Below are 19,586 nucleotides of genomic sequence, written 5' to 3' on the forward strand. Positions count from 1 at the left end.
ATATTTTAAACCCATCAGCATGTGTTTTCATGATTGCCAGTTTACTCTGTTGCAGCTGTGTTCATTCAGAACTTTAAGTTGTATACATTTTACTTGGTAATTTTTTTTTTTTTTTTATTTTGGCTTTAACTTTATCATTAACTGCTTTTTTTTTTTTTTTTTTTTTTTTTTAAGGGGAAGCTACCAATGACTGGAATGACTATCACAAAGCTAGAAGACACTGAAAACCATAAAAATGCATTTGAAATATCAGGTACTAGTTACAAATATTTTTATTTGCTGTTTACTAGACTGTGCTGCTCTCTGCAAGGAAGGGAATTTCAGACAGTCTGGAGGAGCTTTAATCAAAATCTTTCCTTTAGAAATGGTCTGTCTCTTCACTGAGAGACCTTCAGTAGCTCTGCTATTCACGATTGCAGTAGTGCTTGTTTTGGATGCTTTCTGTCTAATCAAGTGATTTGTTTTAGCATGTAACTTAATTCCCTGGGCCCAATAAAGTCAGAATCTTAGGAATATACTTTTGGAGCAAAATCCTCACGGTGGAGACTTACGCCTTCATTTGTTTCCTGGATCATTTCTGCCTCTAAGCAGGTTGTGTTTCAGTGAAGTAATATTGAGACTCTGAAGTGGCAGCTAGTGTAACACATCAGTGCTTCGAGGTGGAGGGAAAAAGCAGTTATGGTACTTGTTCTTCTGAGATAATAGCCATGAAGCTGACCTCGGATGAGGAATGTGATGGGTTAAAATGGAGTTAACTGTAGAAATTAAAGTAACCCTTGGTAAAATCTTCCAGAGGTGTTCCCAAGTGACTCTTGCCTCATCTTTCATATTAGATTCGGCCTGACCTTACGACCTTCTCTGAACAATACTTTATGATTTTTCCTATACTGAAGCTTACGGACTAACGGGGTGACATTGTAGACTATATGTTAGCTTTCCTGAGAAAGATGGAAGAGTATAAAGCTACTGGGTTCACCCTTTGGAGCTAAGGGTGGACCTGTCTATTACATATATTAGTTGTAATAATTGTGTTTAATTATCAAAGATAGAAAAGCAGGTAGAATTCTTTTGCTTCATAGAGGAATAAATATGTGGAGGAAATGTTATCACATAGAAAAATGTTGCTGTTTTTTCAAAAATACTGGTTAATTTTTTTGCATAGTAATAGATGAATATGATGTTTCATGAAATGAGTTATCGTGTCAGTTTGACTAAATTGTTCTTCTTGGTTTCCAACACCTTATTTTTATGTCACCTAGGAACTATGATTGAAAGGATACTAGTGTCATGTAACAACCAACAAGACTTGCATGAGTGGGTCGATCACCTGCAGAAACAAACCAAAGTCACAACTGTTGGGAATCCCGCCATTAAACCTCATTCTGTGCCATCTCACACAGTAAGAAAAAACACTTTGTGCATTGAAGTGAATCAGTAGTGTGTACAGAACTAGGTTATCTGGCAAATGTGCTGCTATGTTAAGCATTTTTTTGACCATTAGTAACAAAAACTATATGCTACAACTACAGTTTGCTTCAAAACATTTTGTTTTTAATTGCATGAGGTAAGAGTAGAATGTTTAGTTCCTGGTATAATAGTTTAACAAGGTTAAAAGAAAAAAAGCAATTATAATTCTGTTTTGACTAAGTAGTATGTCATCATCTTTTTAAGTATCCTTAGAACAGTAGGTTTTAACTGATGATGGTGTACTTGAGTCTGTGGAGAAACAATTTCCTTTTGTTGGCATCTTTTGTATTCTGGAGTTGATGTGAATGGATCTTAATTTAACTCTGACCTTTGTGGTGAAAGAAGTGGGAGCCGGGCTGCTTGTAGCTGTTCTTTCTCTAATGCATGCTTTCTCTGTGTTAGACAAAATGTTTTTATGCTCAGTTTTTCCAAATAATAGTTCAGTGTTAAAATTTTAAAACTCTTAAGTAACAGACAAAAGGACTAGATAAGAGATTTTCACTGGTTCTTTATGATAGTTTGCCTTTATGATGATGCCATGCTTTCTTTCCCTTCCCACAACCATCGTCTTTGACAGCTTCCTTCCCATCCAGTAACACCCTCCAGCAAGCACTCGGACAGCAAGCAGATACCACTGACTCCTGCATATCACACTCTCCCTCATCCATCACATCATGGGACTCCGCATACCACGATAAACTGGGGACCTCTGGAACCTCCTAAAACACCCAAGCCCTGGAGTCTGAGCTGTTTACGGCCTGCACCTCCACTACGGCCTTCAGCAGCACTTTGTTACAAAGAGGTGAGCTGCAGCAGACAAAAAATATTACTGCATAGTCTGCCTACGGTGAGAAATGTAACTCTTTCACATACCAACATTTTAATTTTGAATGTGTGTGCGTTAAGAGTTAGCTCTGAATCAGTGGTAATGGACAGTGAAAGCTGTTCATTTCATGTAGACGTTTATTCTCATGGCTCAGAAGATTCAAAGGTTTGCTCGGAGAGTATGTTGACACCTTTTCCTCCCTGCCAAGTATTTCCACTTATTTTCCTACTTTGTGTTGTTAAGAAGTTCTTTTTTTTTTATTATTATTTTTTAAAACCCATCCAACAAAAACTAGCAATTGATCATTCCAGCTTACTGCAAAGTTGCTTGCTAAGCATACTGAGGAGCATCTAGTATAAGGGATCTTCTGATTCTTGGAAGTGCAGTATGAAATCATTCTGAACAGCTGTGGGGGTATAATGGGCTCTTGGTTCACAGCTTAGATTTTAAGATGCTGTTGTAGTTTTTAATTAGCATATGGTATGAAGCAGGAATCTGCTCTAAGAGAAATACAACGATGGGGGTAGGTTAATTTGGTCTTTCCATTACACTGTGTGTGGCTTTGTAAATACTGAGAAACTATTAGATTTATGTATGTAAGTCTGCCTATAAGAAGGAGAATACTGAATGTTGTGTGTCATGGTGATATCTTCAGGTTTAGTATTTTTCTGTAATGCATTCTTATAATTCTAATTTAGTACAAAGCAACAGGACCCAAAAAGAGTAGTAAATTTGGAGTCATAGAGTTACAAAATGGTTTGAGTTGGAAGGGACCTTAAAAGTTATTTAGTTATAAACCCCTGCCATAGGCAGGGACACCTTCCACTAGATCAAGCTGCCTAAAGTTATGCCTGTGAACGTATTTTTTTTCTTTAACCATATGATGTTAAGAGAACAATGTTATTTTGCAGGCATGTGAATTTGCAGTTTAAACACAGCCTAAACACAGTGCAGTGCGGTTGGTGTTTTTGTTTGTTAGTTTGTGCTGGGTGTGCATTTATGACAGTTTTGACTTCCTTTTTTCCTCACTTTGTACGTCTGCTAAGCAGCAGGGTGTAAGTGATAGGTGGCCTTCAATTAGGTGGTTAGTATTTGGGCTTGGTTGCTACAAGAGGTTCTCCAGTTTAGCTGTACTACGTATTCAACTCTTTGTAAGTTAAATTGTTTTCCTGGCTTTTATGTACGGCACTGCATTCTCCAATATGGTTAAGTTTTACTCATCAGGTGTTTAGCCTATGACAGTATTCAGTCTGTCTTCATCTCCAGTCTGTCCTGCTCATTCACCTTTTTACCTTCTTGTTCTGTACTTTTATAGAGGATGGCTCATACCTATAAGGTAAGGGGTAGATGAGAATATTCCTTTTTGTTCCTGTAAAATTAGCAGTTTTTCAAAGTTAGCATTGTTTCTCTAAATTAGCATGACTATATTTAGAGCAGAAATGCTGTTTGTAGCTGAATTTCTTTTGCTGTAGGTCTGTTCTGATAAAGCTCCAAACATTTAAAAATGCTGACTTTAAAGAATAGAAGTATACTACCTTCCAAGCTTCCTTTTTTGGGCCTTTTTTAACCTGCTTCTAAGTAGACAAATTAAATGGGTTGTTTCTTCAAAGGTTAAGGGAAAAAAGTGCTAATATATGCTTTTTTTTGTTTCTTTTGCTCCAGTTCCCAAACAGCCTGCATGCTTTTGCAGCAGCTTTTCTGTATATTTCTGTTCACAGAACAGATAAAATATCCAACTTAGCGTATGGTTGGAGGAGGAATAGAAAGGAAATGAGCCGGGTCAGGCAAATCTCATGTGCCAAAGAATATTAGTAAACTGAATTATGGCACTCTGCGTCTTAGAAACTAACCTTTGAAATATTTTAGAGAAGTTCTACTCTTTTTTTTTTTTTATTCTCCCCACACAGGATCTAAGTAAGAGCCCTAAAACCATGAAAAAGCTGCTTCCCAAACGCAAGCCAGAACGGAAGCCATCAGATGAAGAATTTGCACTGAGAAAAAGTAAGAGACTTGAACAAATATCTGCATAGTACAAAGACTGGAATTAACATCAGTTCAAATTCTTTGCAAGCTAGATGTACAGTCTAGACAGTCTGGTTTCCTCTCCCCTGGCAGGGGAGAGAGGGTAGGTATCTACAGAGGACAATTTCTTTTATTCACCTTAGGCACTTATGTCTTGCTGGCATAAGTAACTTTCTAGAGTCATGCAGTTGACTACAGAATATAGGAGCTTATCCAAGGCTAGGTGGGAGGCATCCTGCTTTCCTGTGTTAGTGTCTGTACGCAGATAGGGGAAAAAAATATGGGGAGGAAGGCAGAAATAGCAGGATGATGCACAGAGATTTATTTACTTCTAATTATGGGTCTCTCAGCAGCACTTGTACTGTGTTGCTTTTTCTAATTAGCTATTAAATAGCTTGCAAACTTAATCTCAGTATGTTTAGAAACTCTTTTTTAACTTCTACCACTTGGATAATGTTATTGCATTGTTACTGTTTTTGATACCTTTGCACTCATACCTTCTGATCAGATGTGTTCTATGAGATCTAATCATTGCAGGCTCCTATGTGGTCAGAGAAAGGTGCTTGGTCCTGAAGCAGACAAGCAGACTAGGTCAGGTGGTATAGGGTGTTGAAGTGCCTGGTAAATTTGTGTGAATGAATGATCCTATTGCTTGTGTCAGTAAAAGATAAGATGTTCAAAATAGCTGATGTTCACACTTGAAGGCCAGAACCTTTTATTCCAACTTCTGCTTTTGTCTGCTCTTTGCTCGTGAGCTTCTTAAGTCTATGTGCCTTGACTGCTGAATACATGAAGTATGTTATTGTTAACACTGTCTCTCCTCCTATCAGACAGCTTCTCAGGATTTCCTTAGTTTTCATCTTGTTACTGGCATAAGGAAGAAAATTAGATTTAACTACAAAATGATAGTAAATTGGTTGTCTATTGTCCTGCATTATGTAATGCAGTCCATTCTAGTCATGTCCCTGATACTTGCTACAGTATTTTAGGTCTGCCTTATTGCGTTCTGTGTGCAGCATGTGTATAGTCTTTTAGTAAATATGTGGAGCAGCTTCTGTTTGTTCAGATTAGATTAGAAATATATCTGGGTTATAAAAACCCAAGTTAACTGAGTTTTTAAAGTATCAGTGAGAGCTAGGTAGTAACAAGCTCTGATGCTCAGCATTAGTTGGAAACTAAATGTCTGTGTGTGGGCTTGGATGGTATATATGCGTGTGAGCCATGGCCCTCATTTACTCCATGAATATGGAGTATGGTATGTTTTTCTTTAGTGATAAAGTTTATAGTTTAAAAGAAACGTCTGAATATTTGTTTGTCATCCGGCTCACACTTTGTTTAAACATGATTCCCTTCCATAATTTTAAAAAATTTGTTATGAATTGACCAAATAAGAAGCATCCTTATTTAAATCTGTCCAAACTCTTAAAAACCTTTGTGGCTAAGTATGGTTATGACTCTCTGTAATGAAAGAGCATTTTTTTTCTAGTTCATTCTTATTCCTCGCTGTAGAAGATAGCATGTGGTGAGTTGCTGTTTTCATCAGCCTAAGTATCAGGCATAAATAGAAGCTTCACCTTTAAAATGAGATTTTTTTCCTCCACCCTTGCGGCAGTAATTAGAGGCTTAAGTTCTATGGTAGTGCTTCTTCAGCCTGTTCCAGTCTGTGGGCATGTAAGAGTTTTCCATTGAAGGATTTCTATCAAAACTAAAGCTTTCTGATAAATAGGTTTGTGTTTTATATCAGACAAATGAAAGAAAGGCGTTTCAGCTGAGTACCCTCTCAGTACCGATTTCAGAAGTGAAATATTTGTTTTGCTGTGGTAATGATATGGTGCTGCTTTCTAACTTCAACAAAATCCAGTTATTTTTCTTGCCTTGAAAGAGAGGGAACTTGTATACTTTGGAATGCCTGCATCTCTCGAACTGTGGGTAAACCAGACCTAGTCAACATACTTCATCAGTTAGTTTGTCAGGCAGTCCTGACAAAATATTGGACAGTTGACTTTCCTGTCACAATAATAAATTACAAAAAACAAATCTGGATGCTCTGGTTCACAGGTGATACTATTACATCGTGATGTTTAAAGCATTATATTTTTATAGTAATTTCTCTTTCCGTCGTTCCTTTCAGTCATTGAAGCTTGTACTTTCTCTTTCTGTCATTCAGTCATTGAAGCTTGATTTTTGAAATGATTAAGAATTCTAAAGGTTTGATTAGACTGAACTTTAGTCTCAATTCAAGTATGTAGAATTTAGCTTTAAACAAACATTGTTTACAAAGGCCTGTCTGTGGTAAGAAACACGTGCCCATATTTAAAATCTTGTTGTTTTCCATTGTTTCTAGGTACAGCTGCTTTAGAAGAAGATGCTCAAATTCTTAAAGTCATTGAAGCATATTGCACAAGTGCCAAAACACGTCAAACACTAAATTCAAGTAAGTTAGAAAATACTGATACGACTAACTAAGCCACGTATCAGATTGTTTTTAAAAAAGAGAAGTGTAGTGTAAGTGGTCTCTTTATAAACAGCAAGCTGGACCTATTAACTTAAATAAGTTAATAATCTGATTTTGGCTTAGTAGTAATGCTTGAGTGATTATGTGTTTGGAAGCCAAGGTTCATATTTATATATAGTTCTTTCAATGCTTATTTAAAGTAAATTAGAAGTGGCTACTTGGATTTAAAATTGCCAATGAATCAGAGGTTTTGAGGTGTCTTGCTAGAATATGACAGCTGTCCAGTGCGGTTTTTGATACATTTCAAGAAGTTGTTGGTAAGTATTGAGGAATGAAGAATAAGTCACAATTGTGGAGAAGTGTACTTCTATTTTATTTGGTTCAACAGTCTTCTTTTACAGAAAAGTAACATGAACCTGTACAATTCTTTTTTTTTTATTGCCAGCCATTGTTTTTAGTATTAATTACAAACTTTAATCCTATGTCGTAACTTCAGGAGAAACTGTTCTCAGATCTTTGTGTTGCTTAAAGCCATTTATAGTTTCTCAGATCAATATCTAGCGTATTGAAAACTTGTAACATGCCTCTGGGGTCCTCCTTCATTTAATCCAAATCAAGGTTGCCATGTGGAGTCCCTCTGTGTTGTAAGTAAGATGTTGCTCAAAGCAGGGGAGTCCATCAGCATGTGTTCTGCTTACACAAGAAAGGAGAAAATGCTGTTAGGTTTGTTCCAATTTGCACCATTTTCACACTGATGATTAAGGATTTAATTGAGGTGTCCTTGAAATGCTGTATAATGATGCTGGAGTACCTGGCTGTTTTTGCTATTGTCAGGAATTAGAAGGATAGATATTACAAATTACTCCTAGTCCATTGTTTAAATTAGTGTTAAACACTGTTACTGCTAGCCACAGGTCTCTGTGACTGTGTCCAAGCAGAAGCACTTTCTGCAGACAGGTGAGAAGTTTCAAAGTGCAGTTGCAGGCATAGATCACATATTTACATAATATATGTTCACTTACTGTTATCACCTTGAAAAGTGCAGAAATTTTGTATTTGTATGTACTTCAAAAATGGGAATATAAGCCTTGTATCAGGCTTTTAAAACATTTGAAGTAACAGCAAAAACCTTCATTTTAATTTTTGATCTTGAACTGTAGATCTCCAAGGTGATAATTATCAGTTTCACAAATTGGCTACTATAACATTATTTTTGATTAATGTTTGACCAGTTTTCTGGCTCTACAGTCATTACTGTAGTGTGTTGAATTGGATAAAAGAAATTTAATGTGTTCAAAATTCTGAAGATATGCTGTTGTTCCAACAAAATTAATTGAGACGTTGCTGTTAAATGCATTTAATTGGATTTGTTGATTATATTCAAGGATACTGTGACAAGAAATCGTTGGGGAAACATTTGCACTTGCACAGTTGTGTGTGTGTGCAGGCATCTAATGGATATGATATTTTGCTTGCTGTTTTTTTTTCCTTTCTATGTATATTTAAGAAATATACATAGTGCAGTTGGTATCATTTCATACATCAGAAGTCAGCAGCTTTTATTTGCTCGTAATTGCAGCAAGAAACAAGTGTTTTGCTGCTTTGTTTGGAAAGAGTAGTGTTGCCATCTAAGACTTCAAGTTTCTGAAGATCCCTTTGTAGATGGGAATTGGAAATTGGGGGAAAAATGGTGCTGGGATTCCTTCTGTGGAAGCATTGGTCAGTGTAGAAAAACAGAATGAAAGAATTGCCTATCGTCAGTGAAATATTCCACTTTTACATACCACTGGCTTACCTCTGTGTTAGTTCTCTGCCTGGCCCTCCCATCACTGATTTGCTATTTCTGCTAGCTGCACCTTAATGCAAAGCCCCAGAGGTGCTGCCCTTGGCAATGCCAGCTTAGTGTTGCTGTGGCGCCAGTGCACATTGGATGGGAGTGGCAACTTTTTCTTTTTGAAGGTGGGAAAGATGTAGGGATTAGTTATATATGCAAATAAAATAACCAGTTTCCTCTGTTGCTTATAATACTGTGTTTACTTAACATTTCTGTTCCAAATGAAGGCTTAAATCTTTTGCAGTGTCATGCAGACTGTGGCCAGTTACATAGTTTTCAGATACTGCCAGGCTTTTTTTTATTAAAAAAAAACAAAAACAAACAGAACAAAATAGCAACACAACAACAACAAAAAACAAAAAGGGCAAATAGGTGAGAGAAAGTGTCTTTAATCATCTTTATCTGCTATTCTAAGCATTTAAAGTATCTAAATGCAAAGACAGATTCAGATAGAGGCCAGCTAGAAGAGGTGTGTGTGAGGGTATGTGAGGCACCAGACTGTATTGCTGTTAGTCTCTTGGCCTTGTTTTTCTGTCAATCCAGTTTCTACTTGGTTAAACAAATAACAGGGTTACAAGCACAAAGAAGCTTCAGCTTGGCAATCCCTTTGAGTGGATATGAGATGGTGCTGCACATGTAGAAAGTTGGCAGCTCTGCTCTGCATGAGAACCTTGCTTTTTTTCCCCCTGCATTTTCCTCTTTGTAATAGTGACACAAGCACTTATGTGGCTGTATTGTGAGCTGGTGGGAAATTATTTGTCTACCTGAAAAATAAAAATAAAGGGTTAATTACCATTTGAAGCTGTTCCCTGACCTGGTTCACCAAGCAGCTGTACAAATGGCTGTGTCATTGCAAGGGAGGGAAAGGATGAAGGTATGGATGTGTAATGGGGAAGGGGCTGTTGCTTTTCACATCAGCACTGAGTCATGCTGGCTTGCTGTGTTTATTGCTCTGTCCCAAATCAGATTGCCCCCAGACCAGAACTGATTCTTTATTTGAAAAGAACCGAACTCCTTCATCCAAAAAATCTACCCTCAAACAAGATTTTGGTTACTCAAAATTCTCCACTGAGACTGCTTGTAAGCTTAAGAAACACTTCAAAAATTTTATTGTAACAGTTCAAAAATTATTACAGTGAGTGTAATTTGTACCTAAATCCCAAACAAAAAAAAGAAAATGAAAAAAAGAAAAAGCTTTGGTGCCTTTTTAACAATATTTTCTCTTTTCCTTCTCTTCCCATCACCTTTTGCTTTTATTTCATGTGTTTGGTTGTGGCTATTCCTTACGTTCTCCTCCTCATCCCACCTCTGCCTATCCACATCCACCATTTCATTTCACCTATACATCCTTAGCATGGCAAGGCACTGACCTGATGCATAATCACGTCTTGGCTGATGATGACCAATCAAGTCTAGACTCCTTGGGTCGTCGCAGTAGTCTTTCTCGTTTGGAGCCTTCAGACCTCTCAGAAGACTCTGACTATGACAGTATATGGACAGCCCATAGTTACAGAATGGGGTCTACATCTCGTAAGAGCTGTTGCTCATATATCTCTCACCAGAACTAATGCACTTCTGAGCTTTTTCTTAACAAATGCTTGTTGTATCACAGCCTGCTTTTCTTAGATGTTTTCTTGCTGTTCCTTGTCTCTTTAATGTGATATTTTAACAACTTCTGAGGGAGCTTCTGAAACTTCAGTTATACCTGGTGGAAGGCTCTATTGCCAATGCACATACAAATAAGTCGTTCTAAAAAGTGTATATCCTGCCAAGGATGATATTTCTTGAGGGCTTTTTAGGTGACAGATATTAATTTGTAGCTCTGAATGGTCTTTACTTTTGGTTTTGGTCAGTGTAGCAACAGGTCCTTTTTTCTTTTTTTCTCCTTTTGAATACAGCACATTTTTGTATTTTGTACTGAAACCATACTGGCTTATGAGCTGAATGCCAGCAATATGGAAATACTTCAGTGATAGCTGTTGAATTTTCTACATATTATTAACAAAACTTGGAGCTCGTAGTAAGAAAAATATGGTTTAAAAATTAACGGTACAAGAGCTATGAAATCATTCAGATTCACATATCTGGCCCGTTTGTTTGGAAAAGCGTTTGCTAATCCATGAAAACTTGTTTTTATACTGCTGTCTCTTCGTTGTTGCTTAGACATCTATATGAAGGATTGCACTGCTCTCCCCCTCACCCTCAATCTGGCGCTTGTCATGAAAACCCAGCAGTCCATGCTCATTACATGCAGTGTTTTGATAATCTCATATTACCCGTGGTCATATTGTCACTTTACTGTATGCAGTAGTGTGGCAGAAAACAGGGTTTAGATGTTTACTTGCCTGTTAAAATACACAGCTTTCAAATGACCATTCTTCCTGAAAAGACGAGATGAAAATCGGGTTCCCCAGATGAAAGCTCAAGTGTTCAGCACCTGAAACTCTAGGTACAACTGCAATCAAACTGGCTTGTACAAAGTTCTTGAAAACAGAATGCTTGGCTTTTGGTTTTACTGTTTGGAGCATGTCCGTGACAGATTTTGTGTCTTGTAACTTTTCTCACGAGCAGGTTTGTTTTCAGCAACAGCTCTTCACCTACAATCATGTTGGCTTTTCAGAGAACTGTGACACCTTATACACAGCTGGCGGTCTTGAACCTGTATCTGGGGCATGGCTGGGGTGAAGTGTGTGTTCTGTCTTGTGGATGATGCAATTGGGATTGAAACAAAAATAAAGTGTTTTCCAAATCTTCTTTAGCATTAGAGAAAAGCAGATGATAAAAGGACAGAAATAGTTCTCATTTTCATCAGGATCTCTGAATGCAATTCCTCTATCCCTTTAAGTGTTATCCAATGTACAGCAAATTCAGAGTAGTTATGATGTCGTTAATTGCTGCCTATTAACTGCTGCCTGGGGATTTGATCACTCTGTTTAAAAGTTTACAAGTAATTAATACCATCCTGCCGGTTACGTGATCAGAAAGTTGGTAATTGCTAGATATGAATGATTCCACGAGGTGATCAACATGGAGAAGCTATTTCAAAACACTTAATATTTGTAGATTTGCATTTCATCTTGCATTGTTTGATCACCTGCTTTATCTTTTATCACTGTTGCTTGTATTTGAAGGCTTGACTAACAAAAACAGTAATGCTTACTAAACTGAATTTTTAGGGGCACATCTTACTAGCAGTCGTATATTAACTGAATGGCCAGGAACTTGTGTATGTTGAACTTTTTCCTAAGAGGAGGAGTGTTGCTTAGAGAAATGAAAAAAGTGTGTGTGCTCCATACCATTCCACAGTGCATCTGTAAGCCACTTCACTTCCCCTTTTCCTTTGAGTTTTTGTTTTACATATATGGAAAGTTTGGATTGTTTTTTTTTTTTTACCCTGTTAAGCTGTGGTGTTCTAGTTAAGTAATGTTTTCTGCATTAGATCAATGATAATTCTTTTATGTCTGTTTCATGTTACAGTGTAAAATAAGTTGGAAATACAGTTGCTGCACTTGAATTTCCATATCACGCAGAATGTTTTGTTGTCAAGATTTGAAGATTTTATTGACTTTCTATGCACCAAAGCTTTGACAGTTTACCACCATTAATTATTGTAGCACTTAAGTCATTAACTTTAGTTAAAGTTCATAATTATGATCTCAAACTATATTACGTGTTTAAATCATGCAGTGTTACAGACCACTAACTATTGTGAATTGATCAGGAGTATTACTGCAACACGCTTAAAAAAAAAAAAGAAAAAAAGCAAAGTGGAAATGGTGGTATTCGGTCCAAAGGTTCAGTGTTTCTATTTTTGTGGAACTTCAGTCATGGTAATAATAGTACCTTCTGTTTATGCAATTCTGTAAAATATATGTGTACAGTTACTAATATACTGGAAGGATGGAGAATCTGAGTTAGAAGGTAGGTTCAAGCCATTGTCAGCCCCTCTTCACATGGCTTACACAGTGTTCCCATGAATTGGTATTTGCTATAAATTGAAGCCAACGAGTATTAATAGCGTGTTTTGCATAATCTTGCCAAAACACAGTAATGTGTATATAGTGACGTAAAACATAGAAAAATTAATATATATTGTGCACTTCATTCGTGAATGGGAGAAGCCATTTTCAGTAGGTAACTGCCTTTTGAAAATACAAAATGGATGTATATCTGAATGTTGCATTGTACTGTACAGTATGCATATTGTTTGTGGTTGCATATATCAATTAAGTGTTTTGTTTTATATAAAAAAGGACATCTGTTATGTACAGTTGAAATAAATTTTGCATTTGCTAGACTGTGACTTTAATATTTAATTATTACACAGGGGGAAAGTACAGCATAACTGGTAACTTAACACTTGACTCCCTTTTCTCCCAGTACCTCCTTTCTTCCCTCCCTTCTCCATAGAGGAATCAAATGCTGAAGTGAAAAAGCTTTTTTGAGTTGTGTATAATCTTTGTTTAATGTAATTGGCAACTGCAGGAAATTCCGTATAATGTGAAGTATGTGTCTTGGTGTTTATTTTCAAATAACTGTTCAGAAATTTTGTCACTCATAGAATGCTTTTGTAGTCTCCCTCCCTCCTTAATTATCTTTTTTCATTTTCTGAATTGGTATATTTTCAGTAAAAGCACAGTTGAATAATTGGAACAATTTCAAATGTGCTACTGCAGAACCTGTTACCAGAGATACAGTTTATGAATATATCGATTTCTGCAATGTTTCTACAACCTTATTCATTTTCAGGATTTAATATCGTACATTTTTTCTTTAAAGCAAGTCATCTTGTGTTTCTATTTAAAAAAAAGTCATATTTGAGCGTTTTAAAATAAAATAATCGTTTAATATGTGTACTAATAGAACAAAATAGTTCTATCAAACAAAAAAAATACACAATCTAGTTCTGTTGAAAGGTCATAATTTTTTTTTTTTTTTTTTTTTTTGCTATGACTTAAATTTAGGTTTTATCCTACAGCCCTCTGGTTGCATTTTTATTTGTATTGCTTAGTGAAATGTAGTAAATGTTGTGGGATAACTCTTTCAAATTATTGTCTTTGAAAAATTTGCCACTTCTTCAAATAATGTACCTGTCTTTCAAACTCTTCATTCTGTTCTTAAGTGACTAAAGCTTGGATGTGGAGTTGTATGTTTATTTAAGTCTAATCTAATTATTTTCTTTTTATTCATCAAAATGTTTTGTTGTAAGCTGCCTAGGTCTGTCATTTGAGTCTTGTGGGATTCTTTCCTAGTTGCGAATTGCTGCTAGTAAAACAAAACAAAACAAAAAAGTAACATTTTTGTGCTAGAATTTTTTGCTACTTGAAGGTTTCACAAAGAAATTGTGTATTTTTGCACAAGTTATTTAAGGGCAGACTCCCTTTTGCCTTCTGACAGATCTATAACGTGAAGGATTGCCTTTCTTTTCCTCTCAATTCTTTTAATGTCAACACACACAGTTTGGGAGCTTTGACATTAAATGCAGTGAGAAACAGAAGATGAATTTTGCAAGTCTGCTTATCCACTTCAGCATCTTGAATGTAACTAATACAATGAAAAACTGCATTCTAAATAAGGAATTCTTTTTTCCTGTTAAACATTTCCTTCCACAGGGAAGTAATGTGTCTGAATATACCAGTGGCTAACTTGTCTAAAAATTGTCTATGAACATGCATAGGTCACTCTGAAAGCAATGCCTCCTGTTGATTTCCATGAAAGCTGTAACAGATACAAAGAGCAAAATATTATTATTTGATAGAGCAAATTCTCAGCTACAGAACACTTTTTCAACACTGTCGCCATCATTAGCTATTCATTTTTGCCATCAATGAACAGGAGCCTCTGGGCAACGCATTTAACGATCTGCATGACCGTCTGGAGCGTGGCTTGTCTTTCATGCTGCTATCACCATTGCTGCAACGCACCGCTGAGTGCCTCAGGGCGCTCACATCCACCATTTGTTGTTCATAAGTGTTCTACACGTGTCTATGAATGGCAGTTTTTTTCCTGCATGGAGGAATTCCTTTGCCTCTTACACACCTCTGTGCCAGACACTGTTGTGTCACACTGCCCCTCTGCTGCCATCTGTTGCAGGGCAACAACGTGTAATGGGATATTGATGGGAAGGTTCAACCCCTAGTGCTGTATCACCAACAAATAAGATAGGAGGCATTACTCTTGGGGCTGCCCTTGTATTTGTCTTTCAGTGACAAGTCAGACTTCTGTCTCTGAAACTTGAAATAATTTAGATCTTTGTAGCTTATGAAGAGAGCCTAGTAAAGTTGATAGAAAACAGCTATGCATTCGTAAACACTATTTCTAATTTTTGACCTTTTATTGTGCATTATTCACCTCCTTTCCTAATCATATTAAAGGTGTGAAAAAGTATAAAATGATAAAGTATAAAAGTATAAAAGTCTGAAATTCTCAGGGTTTTTTTTTTTTGTTTGTTTGTTGGTTTGTTTTAAACAAACCACCATCACTGTGAATCTAACTTTCTAGCTTAAACTAGAACCTCATAATCTCTGGGAAGAAGGCAAACTCATAGCACCACTGTGAATATAAAGTACCCGGGTTGTGCCTTCTACTCAAAATGGCTAAATGGAGGAAGGAGCTCTGTTCTCGGACTTGTGAGGGGAGCCCGCTTTGAAATGAGGCCTGAATTTAACGGCTTAAAGAATGTGAAATGAATACCCGCCTCCATATTGTTATTGGCTTAATGGGTTCTTTTTTTTTTTTTTTTTTTTTTTTTTTTTCCTTTAGACAAGCTGAGAACTGCTTGCCAGTGTGGCTTGTTAGGCTGAGATGGAGATCAGGCACTGAAAACTAAAAGCAGTGGTCTGCTACTGACAGGCCTGCTCTGTGTGTCGTGTGTGTGTTGCAAAGGCCTCGAGGCCTGGTCGGCTGTATTACTGTTTGCTTTATTCTATTGGTTTAGCTAACTCAATCTCCAATTTAGGGTGCAGTATTGATAAGAAGCCTTGTAACCCTTTCTTTACTGCTCTAGAGCTGGGAAATGCTAAAGCTGAACCTTTACTTTCTTGATGGCATCTAAGTGAAGGTTGAATGTCAGTAATAGTGGTTTCTTATTTTGCCTTTGTCTTAATTATAAAGCACTCAACATGGGATATCTCATTCTTCCAAGATTCTGGACTTATTAGTTTCCCTAGTGAAAAGTTATGGCAGCTTCCTCAGCTTTTATATTTCTCTGATCATCAAGCAATTATTTGAGTTTGCCACACATCCCTTTTTTTCTCTTCATTTAACAACTCCACCAAAAAATAAAACAAAACTACACCTCTCTAGTAAAGCTTGAGATTTTTTTTTCCCACTGTAGTTATTTTTAACCTAGGACTTCTGGTTGAATCATCTCAGGAGATTTAGGAGCAGAGTTTTTGGTGGTCAATCGAACCTTCTCTTTTTGCCTGTTTGGCTTGGACTCTGGATTCTTTCGTGCTCAGTATCTAGGATTACTTAAGTTGCAACAACTTCCTGACCTGTCCTCTTAGTACAGCTCTGTGCACAGCCTCCACTGTACTGGAATGCAGCTCCCTCTTCAAGTCCTAAGGCTGCAGCTTGTAATCCTTTCTGGAGAGAAATAGTTACGTGGAGAATAGTCCCTGAGAAGCTGGTGGAGGCCGAAGGATTAGTTTATGGAATATTGCTGAATACTAGTTACCAAGTAATGCTGTTTGAAGTTCATTTGAGATGCAGAAAAGAAATAAGGGCTTTGGGCATAAATGTTACAAAAAAGCAGGACAATTATGTAGCTTCATTTTGCCTTTTGAACTTAACACCTCAAATGGGACCTGACACATCAAACCTGACGCTTCTGTGCACGTACTCAGTTGATAACAAGATCCTCCTTCGTTGCAGGATACATGACCTATGCGTTTGTACTTTTGATAGTTAGCATGTGCAACTGGGGTTTAAAAAGCAACTTTCTGTTTACATGAGAGCAGTGAAGGTGAGGGTCACACTTGTGATGTCCTGAATTCTGCAGTAGTTGATATTCTGTGGCACAGGAAAGCCAGTGTTCGCATGAGCAGTTTATCTTGTGTAACTGTGTGTATGTGTATTGTGCGGTCTCATTGTATATATGATGTTGGTCAACGTTTCATTTTTATGAAGCAGTGTATTCTGTCTCAGTAGTATTGTTTATTGTACATGGATGAGGATATGCCAGTGTAGACTTTTACATGCATGTGTGTATATATAACTGTATTGGGATTATAAGGATTGATACAGAGACTCAGCATTTAGCAGTAGCTGGTACCAACTGAGGTCCTGAAATAACATTTCACTAAATGTAAAATGTTACACCTTGGGCAAATGAAGCAAAGAGGTAACCAATTAATTAAAATGAACATAAGATGACTTTTTTGCAGTTAAAGATTGATAGTGCAAACAAACATCCATGAGCCTGATTTGCTGTGCTTGTTTTGTAGATTGCTCCTTCCCTGCAAGATGAGGGAGGTTATTAATTCCAATATTTGTTTGCTTCACAAGATCAAGAACTTATGGCTTTCAAGGACGAGATTCTGTTCTCAGATACTCAGTTGTCTTTATTCCATGAAGTTTGACCATCATGTACTGATATGTTTGATCTTTCCTTTCAGGTTAAGGAAACTATTTTCTATGTTACAGATGTTTAAATAGTCTAATGAGCTTAATGTGTACTGCAAAACTATGTTCTCTACAAACTCATTGTTTAAAACACAAGACTGCAGCTGTTAGAAAGTCAGGATTTTCCAGTGAGCTTGAATTTCTTTAACATGGTGTGCTGAGGTCATATGTTTTATCATGAATTTTGAAAGAGAAACACTGTTAGCACAAAACCTGCCGTACCTGTTGAGCTGTGCAAACAGTGCTGGAATGGAGACAATCTTTATTAGTAAAAACTCATTACAGTGAATTGGTAGGCAAGCATATGTTGTTATACTTGTATATTAGTCAAAATATGCAAGAATTTTAATGTCTTATCTGTGGTATTTATTTGAATTTTAGACAAATATTTAGGGCAGCAGTTTGTTTACAGCCCATCTTTAAAGAAATTTGTTGCAGTCTAAATAGTGTTTCTAGAGTACATACTTTATGAATGGATGCATAGCAATTAGATTCTTCTATTATGAGCTACACTGTTAGAATTTGTATGAATTATCTTAATGTTAAAAACTGTAATGATTATAGAAAGTATTCTGAAGATGTTAGAATGTTTTGAGTATTTGTTAAGCCGTTAAGTACTTCTAAAAACTTATTTTAAAATATGGTTGCTGTATTTCATTTATGTGACTAAAAGATTGTCTTAAAGCGTATGTGCATGTATGTGTCTATGCACATATGCAATTGTGTTGTTTGTGGTGTTTTGGGGAAAAGGTTTTTAACTTTTCTGTCGTTATACCATTTTGGATTTGTATCAGTGTGAGATCAGAATCTATCCTTGAGGCTTAAATTGCTACTTCTTGAACATAGTTATCTGACTCAGCTATGGTGAATTTGTATAGATCTTGCTGGTAGTTGACCAGTGCCCTATTCATTGAACTGTGTAACATCCCCATCAATAATGCAGAGGAGTTATCATCACCAGGATGGAAATGTTAGACTATAGCTTTTTGTTGTAAGGCTGTGGTTTCGAATATAAAAAAAAAAATAAAAAAAATCAGTAATCTGTGTGTATGAAGGGAAGGGGGGGGGAATTGAAAGTGATATACTTTGATCATGCAGGTGTGTCATGCAATGAATGAAATAATGATCTTTAAAATTCCCCAGTGCTGCTTGCTAGGTTCTCATTTTGTAATCTATTTTTACAACAGGTTCCCGCAAAGAATCAGCTCCTCAAGTCCTGCTTCCAGAAGAAGAGAAAATCATTGTAGAAGAAACTAAAAGTAATGGTCAGACTGTTATAGAAGAGAAGTAAGAGAACATTTAATGAATGACGGATTAAAACAGTAAACTTTGCACTTCTCTTCCTCCTCCCATTTCTTACTGCAATGTGCATGGTATATAAATAGAAGGGGATGTAGGTTCTTGAAGTGTGCTGCCAGTCCTTGTGAGTGCAGTTGGCCTTCATTTAAATGCTTGTTGCCTGACTTCTCTGCAAATGGTACTCAGTTTATTCCTTTTATGCCCCGGAATGTTATGCTTCACTTGTAAATAGTTTTTCCAAGTGCTTTAGGATTTCATTATTAAATTGATGTTGTCTTTCTAGTTCACGTGTGGTGTCATTCTGTTTTCTTAAGGTGCATTTTGGAAGTCAAATATCTTTCTGTTAAAGAAAGCTATAATGTAGGCACTACTGTAGGTCAGTATGTGTTTGAGGGGTGTAACCTGTTCAGAGAAGCCCTTGCTACTGTTAAAGAATATAAATCAGGATAAGAGAATTTTTAACATGAAATTGAACAGATTTCATTTAACAGTTTTGTCTAATAATAGATTTAAACATCATTATGAAAACCATTGTAACAGATGATCTTTTTTTCATTTTAGAAGCCTTGTTGACACAGTATATGCATTAAAGGATGAAGTACAGGAGTTAAGACAGGTTAGTAACTTGCTACATATATAGCAACATGGAGAATGGAAAGATAAGGCTTGTTATTAAAACAAATGCAGGTTGTAAGTTGATTTAATTTGATAGGAATTAACTCTGCTTTTGGACTAAATTCATATCTGAGATTCAAATTGGTGTTGCTTACTTTTAAAATTGAGAGATAGCCACCATCTTTTGTTGCTGTCATTAGTAGCCTTTGGGAAGAGCATGATGTATCCTGTGTCTGAGGGGATTTAGTTATGTTTCATTGATTTCGGATGTTACAACTTTTGAAATGTTTAAAGCATTAAATTCAGTTCTGGTGTATTGCAAGCAAAATAAGTACGTAGAGACTGAAATTGCTTTTGCTCTTGATTTTTAGTAATATAATTATTTGGATTTACTTAGGCCTTCATTTACAGTCTTCCAGTAACCTGAACAGCTCCTACAAATA

At 36.5% G+C, this 19,586-nt stretch overlaps 1 protein-coding gene across 4 annotated transcripts in view; it reads left to right on the forward strand.

Annotated features, from left to right (window-relative positions):
- ARHGEF7 (Rho guanine nucleotide exchange factor 7) overlaps positions 1 to 19,586 on the forward strand; it is a 108,608-nt gene that overhangs the window by 83,889 nt on the left and 5,133 nt on the right. For 2 of the 4 annotated variants that reach the window (XM_085215526.1, XM_085215525.1), the window contains 8 exons: positions 175 to 253; positions 1,260 to 1,399; positions 2,045 to 2,269; positions 4,201 to 4,294; positions 6,660 to 6,749; positions 9,958 to 10,134; positions 18,417 to 18,516; positions 19,090 to 19,144. In XM_085215526.1, the coding sequence (XP_085071652.1) occupies positions 175 to 253; positions 1,260 to 1,399; positions 2,045 to 2,269; positions 4,201 to 4,294; positions 6,660 to 6,749; positions 9,958 to 10,134; positions 18,417 to 18,516; positions 19,090 to 19,144 (960 nt within the window). The remainder of the gene's footprint in view (positions 1 to 174; positions 254 to 1,259; positions 1,400 to 2,044; positions 2,270 to 4,200; positions 4,295 to 6,659; positions 6,750 to 9,957; positions 10,135 to 18,416; positions 18,517 to 19,089; positions 19,145 to 19,586) is intronic. The other 2 variants (XM_085215524.1, XM_010728590.4) reach the window with 1 other exon arrangement.

This window comes from Meleagris gallopavo, chromosome 1 (assembly GCF_905368555.1).
Source record: "Meleagris gallopavo chromosome 1, MGAL_WU_HG_1.1, whole genome shotgun sequence".
NCBI lineage: Eukaryota > Metazoa > Chordata > Aves > Galliformes > Phasianidae > Meleagris > Meleagris gallopavo.